The following is a 16,392-nucleotide window of genomic DNA, read 5'->3' as shown; positions in this document are numbered from 1 at the left end:
AGATTGGTTATAAACCAGCTATCGGTGAAGTTCTTCTGGGGATTGTCTTGTGCTAAACTGAAACTTAACTTGATCACACTGGCAATATCTCATCTGTTTAACTTAATGACATCTACCAAATCCACTAACGTAGGGTCAACAAATGATCTGATGGTGGGGTCACCAGGCTAAGACAAATTCCGCCTGAGGTCCGCGACTGCTCTGGTTTGCAACAATATTATAATGATCTTGATTAATGAGTTCTTTAAATGCTTCATCTAATTAAAAACAAGTCCTGACTTTTCCTGGTACACACAACTGTGTGAAGGACATCAAATGAACCAATTGAAGAGTGGTTTATGCCGAACGTACCAAAGATCGCCACCCATCCAGTTTGGGGCGGGTCCATCCAGAGATTTCCAAAAATGGAACACCAAAAGTCTGCTTCTTTTTAAGTGAAAGTCCAAGTTCACTCTGTATCCCAAGATGGAGAGGTTTTAATTATTAAAGCTTGCTTTTGAGTTTTTCGTAGCAGCAAAGTGAATGGTGCAGCTCAAGGGGGGAATCCCAAGCTCACCATCTCACTTGGCAAAAGAGGAGCACTTTTGTAAGTCTGCCACCATTTTCCGGCCATTTTTGTTTATGGATTGGAAAATTGTGGGCAACCAGTGTCTGATTTTGTGATAAATGCTGTTGGTGGATTGGCCTCTCCATGAGCAACTCAGGCTTGTAACATTCCCTCTTAAGGTGGCAACCCTAGCCCTAGAGTTGTTAGGGGAGGGCAAGGGTAAAGTGCTGCAGATTGGGGTTTGAATGTATTTTTACCAGCCCAACGTTAATAGCTCAGTCCCAGCATCAGCTCCAGAGCAAAGTCAAGCTCTTTTTCTGAATAAATGTAAAAGGAATGACTCCATCCCGTAATGAATGTTCCCTTTATTTTGATATTCTCTTTATATTGATGCTCCCGTTTGGCAGAGTGCCCCTTTCACCAGCTTGTACTGGTTGATGGCTGCTGGGTTATCATCTGTTCCCAAGTAATGATGTAGTTACCAGCTACAACACAAGCTCTATCCCAGCCCACAAGACAAGGATTTTACGTATAAACCACGAAAAAAAAAATTGAGCTGCAAGATCGCTTACAAACTCGTCACAATGATCAGAAACATAAGGCTTCCTTAATGAAAAAACAATTGTAATGGCTGGATTGTTAAATGTACTGCCTGGTGTACATTCACAGGCCAGAGAGATCCCAGGTTCAAGCCTTGGTCAATGTAGAGTTTGAGGACTTAGCTGGAGCAGTGATAGGTACACTACAATTTGGCCTTAATGCCAATAATCTAGAGAAAGGGGAAGGAGGAAAAAAAATCAGCCAGGATTTCATCTCCTGCTCACTAGGGAGTGACTGACTGCTCGAAACTGCGGACAGGATCAACAGCAGTGAATACGAAGAAAGGAGACTTGGATTTCTATAGCATCATTCACGACCACCGGACGTCTTAAAGCGCTTTACAGCCCATGAAATACTTTTGGAGTGTAGGCACTGTTGTAGCGTAGGAAACGCGGCAGCCAATATGCGGAAAAGCAAGCTCCCACACACAGCAATGACCAGATCATTTGTGTTGTGTATTGTGTTGATTGAGGGATAAATATTGGCCAGGACACCGGGGATAACTCCCCTGCTCGACTTCGAAATAATGCCATGGGATCTTTTACATCCACTTGAAAGAGTAGACGGGACCTCGGTTTAACGTCTTCATCTAAAAGACGGCACCTCCGACAGTGCGGTGCTCCCTCAGCACTGCACTGAAGTGTCAGCCTTGATTTTTTTGGTGGGACTTGAACCCACAACCTTCTGGCACTGAGCCACAGCGTGTACGCCCTCCTCTCAGTTCTAGAGGGACAGTCCAGCTAGTGTTGTCAAAACACCAGAGTATTGGAATTGTGACTAAGGCTCAGTTTCCACATTGATTTTCAACCTTTCTCTATAGCTAAAAGGTGACTACTGTCAGTCACTGTGAATGGATCTGAGGAGGAAAGTGTCAAATCCATATTGCTCAAACACATAGGGAAACCAGCCATCCAACTGTGAACTGGCAGTTTTCCATTAACAGGATGATAAACTAGACAGTTTGACAAACAGTGCATTCTTCTTCTTCATTCTGACATCCTCTGCAATGGCACATGTTGTCCTGGAAACAATTACATAAAGGATAAGATGGCTTCCTTTAAAGTGGTATGTAACTGTATCCTCCACGTTCGTTCCTAAGCCTTCCCAGGTGCTGCTTCATGGACTTGGCAAAGGCTGGCAACCCTACCAACAAGGCTGGCACTGGAATTACCAGTGGCGGGCAGAATGCTCTACCACACTAAGGGAGATAGTCTGAATGTGGGATGTGGGAGCCGCACATGAAGGGATTCATAATGAAAAATGCATTTGAGAAATAAACTGTGTCAAGTGGGGAACAGAGAAAAAGCTCAGACAAGTTTGAAAGAAACACTTTATTTTCATGCCTTTTAAAAAATTGACTTTACATTGAATTCTACAAATCTAATTATCAGAATATACAATGGCCATCACAAGCAGTGTCCTGCCTTTATTGACTAGGACTGTTTCACTATCTTGCCCAACACTTAAAAATAATATTATACCAAAGTAAAACAGACAAATCTAAAAAAGGCTGACATTGCCCTGAGGAGAAAGGTTCCCCTCCCGACTGCTGAAAACCTTCATTTGATTTGCCAGTTTTGTGAGACAAGATCTTTGCTACTTTTCTCCCCTTTGTCTCTCCTAAAGGTGCAGATTTATGCTGGTAAACGGGAGTACAGGAAACAGCAACTCTCCTGTATCTCACCCAAGTGGTCATTCTCCGGGTGCGGCCTAGGGCAGTGAGTTCTAGTGGGCTATCTGCCCATGGGATGGGCAGCTGAGACCAGTCCAATCCTCATCGATGTATGCACACTCTCCAGCAGAGGTCACTTAAGAAATAGGAGCAGGAGTAGGCTACTTGACTGCAGTTAGGAGCTCATTGTTCCTCTCCAGGGCAGCTGAAGCTAATTATAGTACCCTGGCTGACATGAGCAAAAACCTGGGGTTGGAGTGGGACCTCCTGGTATGTGTGGTTCAGTATTCCATCAAATCAGATGGTCCATTTCCCACTGAGTTGGGCACAGTCTCAGGATAAGGGGTCGGCCATTTAAGACTGAGATGAGGAACAATTTCTTCACTCGGAGGGTGGTGAATCTTTAGAATTCTGTACCCCCAAAGGGCTGTGGAGGCTCAGTTGCTGAGATAGACAGATTTTTGGGAATCAAGGGATATCGGGATCGGGCGGGAAAGTGGAGTTGAGGTCGAAGATCTCATTGAATGGCGGAGCAGGCTTGAAGGGCCGTATGGCCTACTCCTGTTTCTAATTCTTATGTCACAGCTGAGCACGATCTTGTCTTCCTGATGGTCAGACACTTCCCAGCAGAGAATAACTGGGCAGTGACCAGGAACAGAAAACCTGGCTAATCTATCCCTTCCCAGTTCAGGGCGCTGAGGCCAATTGTAGTGCCCATCTGTCACCTTGGGACTGACTCAACAAAAACCTTGGCCTTCTAAGTGAGCCATCAGGCTGTTTTCCTTTCTGTCTCCAGTGTCAAAGCATGAACAATTTGAGATGTTGCAGTCTGATCATTTGGAATTTTCACAATACAATGTTACCACTGTTTAGTAAAGTCCAGGTTAGCCGACCCCAGAAATCTGGTACAACATTAAAGCCAAAAATCATTGACACGGTGGGTTATATAGTTAATAGTTTCAGGGGCAGAGGTGACAGTGTTGGAGAGTAGAACATTTTTGTTTTATTTTACATTCAATTTGGTGCCAGGGGGTCCTGGTCTGGGTACAGGTTGGTAGCAAAACTAGATTCCTTCCTGATTTCTCCAAGCTGTGTGTCCTGACAGTACAGTACTTTAGCAAGTACAGATCCAGTGTTAGACTGAAGTTTTCTTGCCCCATCCCGTTGATTTTTAAAGCCACTACTCTCCCAACTGTATTACACTGCAGAATCAGCAGGGAAAGAAGGCTGTGTTGAGCTCGACTCTAGTCTGGCACTGTGAGGTGCAGAAGAGGGGGGCCTCAGCTTCCGGTGAAATACCACTACTCATCATTCTTTCATTTACCCCGGTGAGATGGGCTCTTGCTTCTGGTCAGAGGCAGCTGGGTGCGACCTGCTCCGGGGACAGTGGAGGGCGAGGAGTTTGACTGGGGCGGTACACCTGTCACACTGTAACCCAGGTGTCCTAAAGCGAGCTCAGGGAAGACAGAAACCTCCTGCGGAGCAGAAGGGCAAAAGCTTGCTTGATCTTGACGTTCAGTGTGAATACACACCGTGAAAGCGGGGCCTCACGATCCTTTGGATTTTAAGCCAAAAAAGTCACCGCGTGGATAACTGGCTTGTGGCGACCAAGCCACGTTTTGACCTTCCCAGTCCCAGGAAATAAGCAGGGGAGTAAGCTTGAGAAAGCCAACATTTTGATCCCTCCCTGCTGTAGTTGGATTGAAGGCAGGTGGGAGAACGGAAATGCTTTGTGTTTGTTCTCAGTATCTGCCTATCCTATCAATCCAGCCGATATTGGGAATTCAAGGGAGACGATTTTGAGCTGGTGGACAAGGGGATGGCCAGCAGCTGATAATTGAAGAAAAATCACCCACTGTTTTCAGGCGCCTCTCGAAATGGTCTGTAGCTTCACCTGCCCAAAACAGGCAGGATCCTTAGTAAAAGATCAAAATCAGGGTCACACGCCAGTTGTATGAGTACCAATGGGGGGGGAGTGTGTGTTGCCGATTGGGATCAGGCATGAGCTGTTTAACCAGTCCCTTAAAGGGACTGCCGGCGGCCACTCAGAAAGTCGCTCCAAAAAGATTTTTTGTAATGATTTTTTTTTGGGGGGCTAGGAAGAGCATGAACGCTCCTTGTGGTCCCACAAAAATCTTTAGGGCCTTTGCAGGCTCTTCAGTAACCCCCACCCCTTCTCCTGACTTCTGGCTTGGTTCCATTGAAGAGCCACTTGGTTCTCCCCTCCCCCAGGTCCATTAGCCAGGTGGCCCCGATTGATTCTGAGATCAGTAGGGGATGTTTTTTTTAAACCTGCACTCTAGGGGGTGAGGGATGGGGATGGGTGGAGGTGGCGGGGGATGGGTGATGAAGTAGCCGCCTTTTTATTGACAAACCTACAGGTGAATCACGAAATGGGATACCCTCCCACTGGCTAGGCCAGCCTTGCTGGAGATGCAGCATCCCTCAATCTGACCTCAGCAAGCACCAGCTAAGGGCTAAGGGGCTGGCACCATGCATACTTTACAGGGTAGGCTAGACGAGGCATCTTCAGGTGGTGAATCTTACCAGCACGTGTACAGGAGCTAAGGCAGAGCGACAGAACACCACAAGTGCCGCCTCGCCAGAAGGAGAGGTCACATACTAGCTCTGCTGCAGAGCTCTCAGATGCTGAGGGCTCAGATGCTGAGGGCTCAGATGCCGCCTTTGAGGGGCCAGGCTACCAAAGGCGGCTGGCGGGCGTACATTGGGAAATGCAAGGTGCATTTAGGGCTGCCTGCCAGTGAGCTTGAACACAATGGCTTCGAGGATGGAGGAGTCCAGCTCCAACCTATGTTGATGCTTCGCACAGAGGGTGGAGACCGCTCCGTCACGCGAGGAGCGAGTGATCAGCTCCATGAACATGGCAGTGGGCCCCACCATAATGGAGCCCCTGGTGACTGCTTCCATGTTAACTCACACTACTGCGATCTTGGCTCTGGGGGCGGGGGCATTGACGGTGGTTTCCGATGTATCACATCACTCCCGTACGCTCATCCTCGCGTGGAGTCGGTGTACTGAGGTACAGCTCCAGGAGAGTGGCCTTGGTTCGATGGGAGAGGCATCTAGGCATCTGCTGTCCTATCTCCGGAGGACAGCTTGACTGCTTCCCCCCCCTGCCACCCACTCCACCAGTGCCCTGGTCAGTGCCACCATTGCCAGCTCGACTACCCTGACCCAGACCAGGCCGAGATACTGCAGTCTGTAGACAGGCCCTGAAGCCACAGACTATCTCAAAGGTCCTCAAAGGAAGTACAGCAGCCTTCCACCTTCCAAGCTGTAGCCACTGGGGGCACACCTCATCGGAGCAGTGGAATAGGTAACTGGACACACATGACAGACACGAGAGGATTACACAAGGAAACCTCGGGACAGAGGACGTTCCGGATTTCGGAACATCTTTTCGACAAACCGAATCTGAAAACGCCTGGGCTGAGGTAAACAGGGGGGGGGGGCGGGCGGGTCGGTGGTTCCGGTTCTGTAGCAGCATCGGCTGTAGGTCAGGGCCCTGAAAATACTTGCGCTCGAGACCTGCAAAAAAGGTTAAGTTAAAGTTTTTATTTTTTCATTCTTTTTCAGCGACTTAGTAGGCGAGGGTTTTGTGAATTTTTACTTTGGGGAATTTTTCGGAACGTTTTCCAGATTCTGGACGTCGCTGCCATGGATCTGCCCGGTGCCGGATTCTGGAACATTCCGATGTGTGTATATATACAGTAAATGGATACACAGGAGAGGGAGTTTTAGAGGGAGCAGTGTGTGGTGGTACCCCGGCCTGGAAATCGGTGCGGTGCCGGCCTGCAGGACCATCGGCAGGCCGGGGGCCATTGGAGGGAGCAGCGTGCGGCGGTATACCATGGCAGGGAGCAGCGCGTGCTGCTGCAGGAGGGCGACGGCTGACTGCAGTGCGGGCAGGTACAGCAGGAGCGGCGAGGTCAGGGCGAAGGAGCGACAAGAATTCGTAGAGGGACGTGATCGGGGCCCAGAAGAGGCGAGGGCCCCAGGGGCAGCACGGACCCAGCCCACACTGTGCGATATGTGGGCGCACTGGGTCCGTGCAGCAGAGCTGGTCTCCAGTCGTCCTGGTTAACCCTTGCCACTGGACCAAGACCTAGCTCTGTCAAGCCCCGTGTGGTGGCTGGTGTGCAACGGCCACCCCACGTTAAAAAAATCCACGCACAGACATCTTCCACCCTTCGGGATGTAGTTCAGGATCTGGAATATCAGGTCCTTCATTGAAACACCTGTGAACTCATCCCTTTTCGGTGTGGAAGCTTCGAGGGACCGCCTATGATGATGACACAAGGTTGCACATGGGTACTTCTTAATTATTCCAATTAACTGTCATTCAAACCTGAAGTGTTGAAGTGAAGTTTCTATTTTGCGGATTTGATGTTGGTGTTCATATTTGTAGTTGGTTGAGGCCTCAACCTATGAGGCCAAAATGAAGGATGGTGAGAGTGAGGATGGTGATGGCGAGGATTGCGAGATACTTTAGGTGAAGCGCTCTTGCTTCAGTTGCTCTCTGGCAGCCACGGGCACTGGTGGTAGATGCAGCTCCTGCTCTTCATGTAACTACTCCTCCTCCAACTCTTGCTGCCCAAATAGTCGTAAGGGCTGGTCCTTCAGTATAGCGAAGTTAAACAGCATGCAGCACGCGACCATAAATCTAGACGCGGTCAACGGTGTACTGCAGAGCTACTTCCAAAATTGAGCGTCTGTTCCAATTATGTTTCTGGTGGCAGTAAGGCTCTCATTGTAGGTAAGCTCTGCGTCTGTGCTCGTGATCCTGACAGGAGTCATAAGCCATGTCTGGAGGGGATATTCCTGATGCCAAGTAGCCAGCCTGTGACCTGACGGCCTAGTTGGAATAAAGGTGGCACAGAGGACTGGTGCAGGATGAATAAAAGACTGCCACCCAGAAACTGGGCACAGACCTGCATGATGCAGTCTATGGTCACAAACAAGCAGCATGTTGAAGAAGTGGTATATCTTTCTATTGAGAAAGATGGCAGACAGTTGATGGGAAATATGTAGGGTAATGGGGTTGCAGTCTACCCGGGTGAAGCCTAGCGGGCTCTCGTCCTGCGTCTCTCTGAATGTGATGTATGCGTTACTGCTGGTGTGGAGAGCTGCGTTCACTTCCTTGATACAGCAGCGCACAGCAAACTGTGGGATCTCGCTGATGTCATCTGCTGGAAATTAACCGTTGGTGTGCAATTTAAGGGCAACGGTGTTCTTGACACACATTGGCAGTGCTGTCCAGGTCCTGGTGAGAGGCTCCACTGGTGGCTGCAGCAGGTGACATAGCTCGGTGACCGCCTCCTTGGTAAAGTTCAGGAATGTCACGCGCTTCTCAGTGTGAGTATGGTCACCTGCGCACTCCCAACTCCTCCCTCTTGTACCAGCTGCCCCTACTTTCTTTTTGCTGTTGCCCCGCCCGTCCTCCAGACCCCCCCCCCCCACCAGGCAGACCTACCAGACCACCCATGACTAGAATATACTGTTTTCAAACAGACAAGAACAGTCCAGCACCCAGCACAAAGTTGTTCCCATAAGAACACAAGAACATAAGAACTAGGAACAGGAGTAGGCCATCTAGCCCCTCGAGCCTGCTCCGCCATTCAACAAGATCATGGCTGATCTGGCCCTGGACTCGGCTCCACTTACCCGCCCGCTCCCCGTAACCCTTAATTCACAGAACTCAGAATTTACTTGTGGAATGCAGACGTTAACTGGCAGCCTGCAGACAAACCAGCAACTAACCTGGAGAGGATGGGCCCATTAAATAATGCTGCTGTCTGTTAGCACCATGAGTTTATCATGTGGTTACTCATGTTCTTTGTGCGAAGACAATTTTTCAGGATTCACTTTTATCTAGCTTAGTTCTAATTCTAGGATTATGGTCCAGAAAACTGGCCAAGCAATGTCTGTTTCTCAAGCACTTAATGGCCTCCTAAGCCTCCAATATGGTGGGCAGGGCACCCTCGCATATTTCCAAACTGCTCACAATATTGGATACGGCCGATGGGCTCGCAGCAGGGGGCCAAGTCGGGAACATGTTAACTGCAGGATAATTTATGTAAATTAGGTTCCTCGCTTCCTGTAGGCAGTCTCGATATTCAATCGCCCCAACGCTTTACTCGCCATGTGCTGAACTTGCACAGCATAACCGGCCACCGATCGCTCTCCCCTCTCGGAGGCCCAATCTCTTTGCTCCTGAGGCTAGGGCCCGCAACCTCTCTCCAACCCCACCTGCCCCTCCGGAACCGATCCCTTTCCTCTACCCCCAGATCCTTCCCCGATCTCTTCCTCCCCCCCCCCCCCTTTAACCAATCCTTCCCTGATCTCTCTTAGCCTACCCCTCCCCACCCCGGCCTACACTTACCTGAGGTCCGTTGCAGCAATAACAGCTGTCCAATGTTGCTTCAGTCTTCGCCAGAGGAGGCTCCTCTTGTCACACCGGCGTGTTGTTAATGAGCTCCAAGGCCCACTATTGAGAGCTCCTTCGACCTCTCCATTCTTGTGCAGGGAACGAAACCTGCACCCCCCGTGTGCGCAATGGGCAGCCCCGAATTTCAGGGCCTATGCCTACGTCTTCTGGGTAGAGCTGTTCCCATGTATCCTGTCAATTCTCTTCATTATTTTAAACATCTCAATCGATTTGTGCTTTTTCAGGTCACCACTGATCAGAGCATAAATCGTATTTTTACAGTAATGAGTGCCAGCTGTACATCTCACAACTACGTGACAACTGCGTAAATGATGTTCTGACTAGCACTTAAAGATGTTTCATTAGCGTCTCAATCATCGAGGAAATGTATAACAGTTGGCTTGGCAGCTTCATGTTTTATGGAATAATGTGAAGTTTAAACCGAGATCTGAATATCTAGATTTTCTTTTCCTTTCCAATTTCTCTCACACTTCTCCTGAGAGTCCTGCGATATGGTTTCCTGCACGCTGGCTATTCTCTCGTACTTGTCTCGTAAGTGGCTAGTTGTCATGTGTGAACTCAGGCAGCGAGCGCTGGCAGGATATTGGATCGCGAAGCGTCTCATAGCCAAGCTCCATTGTCCTCATTCAGATGCTCTCAATCGTGCACTTTCCAGCAGGATTCGCTGGACAATGAGCAGTGGGAATCCTGACCAATCTGTTTCACCCTCCCCTCTGCCCCAACCTCACAATGTGAGGCCAATTGTAGAACCTAATTAATTTAGTACAGGATGGGACGAAACCTGGGACTTTACTGGTCTAGCTTGCTTAGTTCAATGTATTCTTTTTTTAAATCACATTTTTATGAGAAGTTGCCACTGCCTTTAAACCCACCCATTATGCAGTGTTATCATTCATGATGCATGTGCAGAATTTCATGATATCACAGCAGGTGACATGACTACAAAAGGTTGGACTTTTTCTCCTCCCATATCCCTCAGAGGTATCCCATCAAGTTCTGGCATTTTGTCATCCCTCAGCTTAGATAACTGCTCGAATACATTTCTTTTATTTATTATATCAACTCTCATGTTGCTATTCAGCAATTCAGGATTTCTCCTCCCCAAAATTCTTCTCTTTTGTAAATACCCCACGACAATTTCTGCGTATCTTCTACTGCCTCACTGTCCTCTCCATTCAGGGGTCCCATCTCACATTCAACACATCTCTTTTTCCTGATATGTTTGTAGAATACTCTACTGTCCTCTTTAATATTTGTTTGAGATTTTCTCCTTATATTCCCTCTTTGCTTTTGTCATGTATCTTAAATTATTATATATAACTGTATCCTAACATGCTATGCATGACTGTAATAAGATATGACCTGTGACCACCAGCATACCTTACCACCAGGGGTGCACTTGCAAGAGACAGGTATATAAGGGCAGGTCTCAGGCAAGTGCAGCATTCCAGAGCTGTGAAATAAAGGTGCAGGTCCAGAGTGAGCTTGACTTCACGACATGCCTCGTGTGAATCTGTACTGAGGGGACAGGACTTCACAGCTTTCCTTATTCCTTTCTGAACCTCTCTCCTTATTTTCCCGTGTTCTCGCTTATTTTAATCATTTTAAAATACCTTATTCGTCAATGTCTTCTTGTTCAATTTAAGTTTGTAATCTCTTTATCTATCTGCAGTATTCTGAAACTTAGCTTTTTCACCGCTGGCCTCTCTCAGAGCGCTCCGAGGCCGGGTGTTTAGCTCGGGATTTTCGCTTGCTTCGCCGGCCTAGCGCCTTAAGAGAGCTATGCAACGCTTCCCTTAGTGCTCTGCCCCACACTCAGGGCTCAGCTGATGAATTTTGCTGACTGAGGTGCAAACTGTTCCCGGGCACAAACTTTACCGCCATTACTGCCTCGAAATGAGCAGAACCAAACATCCAGCCCCAAACCTCTATTTATGAAGCCTAGGATCCCGTAAACCTTTTTAACCGCTTTCTCAACCTGCCCTGCCACCTTCAACGATTTGTGCCCACATACCCCCCAGGTTTGTCTGTTCGTGCACCCACTTTAGGATTGTACCCTTTAGTTTATATGTCCTCTCCTGATAATTTCTACCAAAATGCATCACTTCACACTTTTCTGTATTAAACTTCATGTGTCACGTGTTCGCCCATTGCACCAGCCTTTCTAGATGTCTCCCTGAAGTATATCACTCTCCTCCTCACTGTTCACCATACAGGTACAACGTCCAGAATCCGCTGTCCGAAAACCGGAATTGTCCGAAAACCGGACACTTTTGTGGCGGCCAAGGTGACAACATCGGGCGGCGAGGGGCGAGGACATCGGTAAAAACCGCAGCGGCGGGGGCTGCGGGAATCGGTGGATGGCGAGGATCGGAGGGAGTTGGCAGACAGCGAGGGTTGGCGAGAAGCGGAGGGTCGGTGGACAGCGAGGAGCGCCAACAGCGAGGTCCGAAATTCGGTACGATCTTGGTCCCGGGGTTTCCGGATTTCGGACATATTGGCCCTGAAATTCCGGCCTCCGGGGTCCGCACGGAGTTTCCATGGACCCGGGAAGGCATCGGAAAAGCCAGCTTTCAGCGCGCAATGCACATGCGCTGAAAAACGGCTTTGCGGAGCTTGACAGATCTCACGCATATCATCGGGAGTGAGGACATTTGCAAGGGCAAGATTGCGGGATTTACCCATATCTTGCCCAGCAAATGTCCTCAAAATTCTACTTTTACAGGCGTAAGAGTTTAAAAACATACAAAAATATAATTAAATTAAATTTAAAAAACAGGTATTATTTTAAAAAACCCTGCCTACTACGTTACATTTATTTTTAACCATAATTAAAGAAGCGTTTTAAAAACTCGGAAAAAATATTTTTCTCTGATATTTATTAATTTTAATTTCAATTAATTTTAATTATGTGAGGTGTGTTTTTTATTTTTTATGATGTGTTTAGTGCCTTTGGGTTTTTTTCTCAATAGCAATGAGAACTCGTAGATACTAATGAGAATACAGTACCTGATTGGTTGAGCAGTCACACGTGACTGCATCTTCTCCGTGGGAACCTGGAGGATGGGAGCGCTCTCCGCAGCGGGAAGAGAGGAATGGTCAGAGGAGCAACATCCATCACAGTAGCGGCAATATGGAGAGATAATAAAGATTATGAAGAGAAAGAAGTTGGATGTTAGAGGGGAGTGTGAGATGTGTCATTCTCATAGAGGCTGTGCTCAGCTGAGCAACTGATTATATTCTCAATAGAATAATCTGTCCCAAATACTGGTTCCTACTTCACTAAAGCAGTCTGAATGACGTTGACAGCATCAAAATGAACAGTCACTTGGATAGGTGTGGGTTAATTAAGGAAAGCCAGCACAGATTTGTTAAAGGCAAATCGTGTTTAACCAACTTGAGTGAGTTTTTTGACAAGGTAACAGACAGGGTTGATGAAGAGGAATCGCACGCTTCTCCCACACCTCCAGGTAAATTCGTAGAAATGTTTCAGGTTGGAGACAATTGCCCGTGGGAAGCATCCGACTGGAATTTCAGCCCCAATGATTTTCTTGTCCGAAGTCCGGAAAAAATCCGAAAACCGGCATAGCCTCGGTCCCGAGGTCGCCAGCGTTCGGACATTGTACCTGTACTGCCAAGTTTTGTGTCATCTGCAAATTTTGAAATTGTACCCTATCGACCCATGTCCAAGTCATTAATATATATCAAGAAAAGCGGTGGTCCTAGAACCAACCCCTGGGGAACACCACCGTATACCTTCCTCCAGTCCGAGAAACGACCGTTCACCCACTACTCGCTGTTTCCTGTCACTGAGCCAATCCCGTATCCATGCTGCCACTGTCCCTTTTATTCCATGGGATTCAACTTTGCCGGCAAGCCTATTATGTGGCACTTTGTCGAACGTCTTTTGGAAATCCATGTACACCACGTCAACTGCATTACCCTCATCAACCCTCTCGGTTACCTCATCAAAAAACTCGCTCAAGTTGGTTAAACACAATTTGCCTTTAAAAAATCCGTGCTGGCTTTCCGTAATTAATCCACACTGTCCAAGTGACTGTTCATTTTAATGCTGTCAATGTTATTCAGGCTGTTTAGTGAAGTAGGAACCAGTATTTGGGACAGATTATTCTATTGAGAATATAATCAGTTACTCAGCTGAGCATGACACATCTCACACTCACCTCTAACATTCAATTTCTTTCTCTTCACAATCTTTATTATTTCTCTATATTGCCGCTACTATGATGGACATTGCTCCTCTGAACATTCCTCTCTTATGTAAATACAAAATATATGAAAAATAAATATCTGTATCACAGTTAATACTGAGCCAGAATGTCTACAGTTCCTTAACTGACTGCTTACAAACAAAGGTTGGGTTCTGATCTGCGGCCTGCCTTGTAACTGCCCCACATATTAATTTCCAGCATGCAGATCCTTAAGAGGTCAGATACCTACCTACACTTTGGTTGCAGAATAGACCTCGGGGCCGAAATTGCCCTCTGCCCCAAACGGGGCCGATAATTCGAATTGAATGAATTTTCTCCGCCCGGATCCATGGGGCAGAGAATAGCGGGAAATTGGCCTCGTTAACTTTTATAATTTGTCGGGGCGGTGTTTGGGGTGTCTCGGGCGGAAAGTGGCTTATTGCAAGTAAAATTACAATAATGGATCATATTTAAAGCCAAAACCTGCACGTGGTTAGTTGGTTTTGGGAGCGGGGCGGAAGGCAGACGGTGTCATCAGCGCCGTGGATGTGGATGGCCGCGTCGCGCTGACGTGTGGCAACGGCCGCTGCGAGCTCGGCAACCGCTTTAGTGGTGCCCACTGGGCCACCAGGGAGGGCTTCGGGCCGGGTGGCCCGGCCGGCACCCAAGAGGGGGTGCCAGCTGCCCGTTGGCGGTCCGGCCGAACCTGTGGCCGCTAGTGTCGGGCCGACTTCAGAGCTGGCCGACAATGAAAATAAAATGGCGGCTGCGGCGGCGGCGGCGCTCCGCCCCCCCACCTTCGAGGGCCGACGCGCCGCCCGGCCACCGCAGGTTCCCGGTGGGAAAAGCTGTCGGGGGCACCGAGCAGTGCCGGCTCCGCTCCTGATGGTAAGGGGTCAGCGTGTGCCTGACGGGGCGGAAACCTGTTACCAGCCCGGGGGGGGGGGGGGGGGCAATTTCGAACAGGTTGGCCCATCCGTCTGTCCCCTGGTCGGAAAGGACTTACCGTCCCTTCACCACTTCCTAGGCCTTAGAGGCAGTAATGAACATTAAAGAGGGGGGCAATTTCGGCCCCCTTCTGTTTTACAATGTTTAACGTTCCTGTCCTTATAAAACGGCGCCGTCTCTGACTTACTGTGAGCAGTGCCAATGGAGATTCACTAGCACACAAAACCATAATTTAGCACATCTCCGTCGCACTTCGACTGTGACACCTCAAAGTATTAAAATTACACAGAAAGGGCCAGCCATTTTCTGTCCTCGATTACCTGACCTCTCCTCAAGAGCAGAACCTGGCCGTTGCTAATGTACAGAAATATTCCTCAACAATCATCCCCTAACTGACCATAGGACGAGTCTGAAACGATCGTCTCCCCTACGGGAGGTACCTGAGCGGTGACCTTAATGGCCAGGTTAAGTACAGCTTCACTTTAGCAGCTAAACACTGCAATTGTGCTCCAGACATCCATGATTAGAGAACTGCTAGTATTATGTACATGCTGGTACCTGTACAGTTGAAGTTATGGCCGTTTTTTTGAATGTGTTTCGAGTACAAATGACATTTTCTGTTGCTGAATGCATCTCCGAGGCCTGATGCCTTTGGTTGTAACACTGGCCGTGGATGTACAACTTTAACACTGCATGGGGCAGAGCAGTGACTGAAGGCCGGGGATGGTAACTGGCTCAGTCTCATGCATGTGGACAATATGAGGTCACAATGTATTCAAAAACAAGAGGGCCTTGATGTGGCAGACAATAAAAGCAGGGAAGGAACCAGCAGGAAACACAGGGGAAATACACAACTATATTTCCTGAAGAAAGCAGGGGATTGGACTTTGATAAGCTCCTGATTTCCGACAGCCTCTACTGGTACTATATAGCAAACTTCTTCCATTAAAAGGGGCACCACATTCGCGATTAAAAGACTTGGAAAATCTTTTTCTAATTTTGTTCTTTGCTGAAATACATCATTAAATTTCAGAGCTCCTTATCCTCCATAAAAAAATTGTTTGGCAAACACTTTTTCATTAAGATGGCGGTCTTTTTTATCACTATATAAAGAAAAACTTTAAAAAGCTATATAATAAAAAAGTGGTAAAAAAATGCAGATATCCATGTATAATTAACTCCAGCAAGAGGATCTGAAGGAGTGTTCAAGCTCCTCGTCTTGCTAACCAGGGATTCTCACAAGCCCTAAAGTTTAAATTCTCGTTTCCAATATATCTCAAGTTGCTGATGCTGCTCGATCCGTGCGTTCCGATTTAGTATTGATCCAACAATAGTGCAACAACGCCAAGAACAGCCCTTTCAAATCCTCCAGACCCACAAAATTACAACAGGACAAACCAGCAAGTGAGAGATATAGGTGCAAATAGAAACGGAGTTAATGAGGTTTCATGGGCAGTGCTGCCGGGACTTGACAGCCACATGAGCCACAGTTTGGATACCCCAGATTTTCTGAGATGCAAAAATAAATAACTAGGTTGGGAGATAAATGCGCTAAAAATGTTCTATTCTCTATTACTGTGACATCTCTAGTGAAACAGCATGGATGGGAATGTGTAAGAAGCATATATCACGAAGCAAAACTGAAAGCACAGCAAATTAAGGAAGCTTTTCTCTTTCTCTGTGTGATTGTCTGTTTTGTATTTATTTTGGATAGTCTGCCAGCGTTTGTGAGTCAATCATTGCTCTCCACTATGCAAGTACCTGCTCCTCACGGAGTAGCTGCAGCTTTTTGGCTTTGCTTTGCCGGTAGTACTCCATGATCATCATCGCTGCGTAGATCTTCCCCACCGTGAGGTCAGTCGCTGCAGGCAGGAAGGTGAAAGGACATGAAAAGGAAATTAGGAAACTCAAACAGACAGCTGGGCTCGATTGATGGCTGTATTTT

At 47.7% G+C, this 16,392-nt stretch overlaps 1 protein-coding gene across 1 annotated transcript in view; it reads right to left on the bottom strand.

Annotated features, from left to right (window-relative positions):
• LOC139238010 (voltage-dependent P/Q-type calcium channel subunit alpha-1A-like) overlaps positions 1–16,392 on the bottom strand; it is a 587,825-nt gene that overhangs the window by 66,286 nt on the left and 505,147 nt on the right. Inside the window, 1 exon segment of the mRNA XM_070867408.1 lies at positions 16,209–16,309. Within this exon segment, the coding sequence (XP_070723509.1) occupies positions 16,209–16,309 (101 nt within the window).

The sequence above is a fragment of the Pristiophorus japonicus genome, chromosome 24, assembly GCF_044704955.1.
Source record: "Pristiophorus japonicus isolate sPriJap1 chromosome 24, sPriJap1.hap1, whole genome shotgun sequence".
In the NCBI taxonomy this organism is placed as follows: Eukaryota; Metazoa; Chordata; class Chondrichthyes; family Pristiophoridae; genus Pristiophorus; species Pristiophorus japonicus.
The sequence above is the reverse complement of the archived record's forward strand: the minus strand, read 5'-3'. Positions and strand labels throughout refer to the sequence as shown.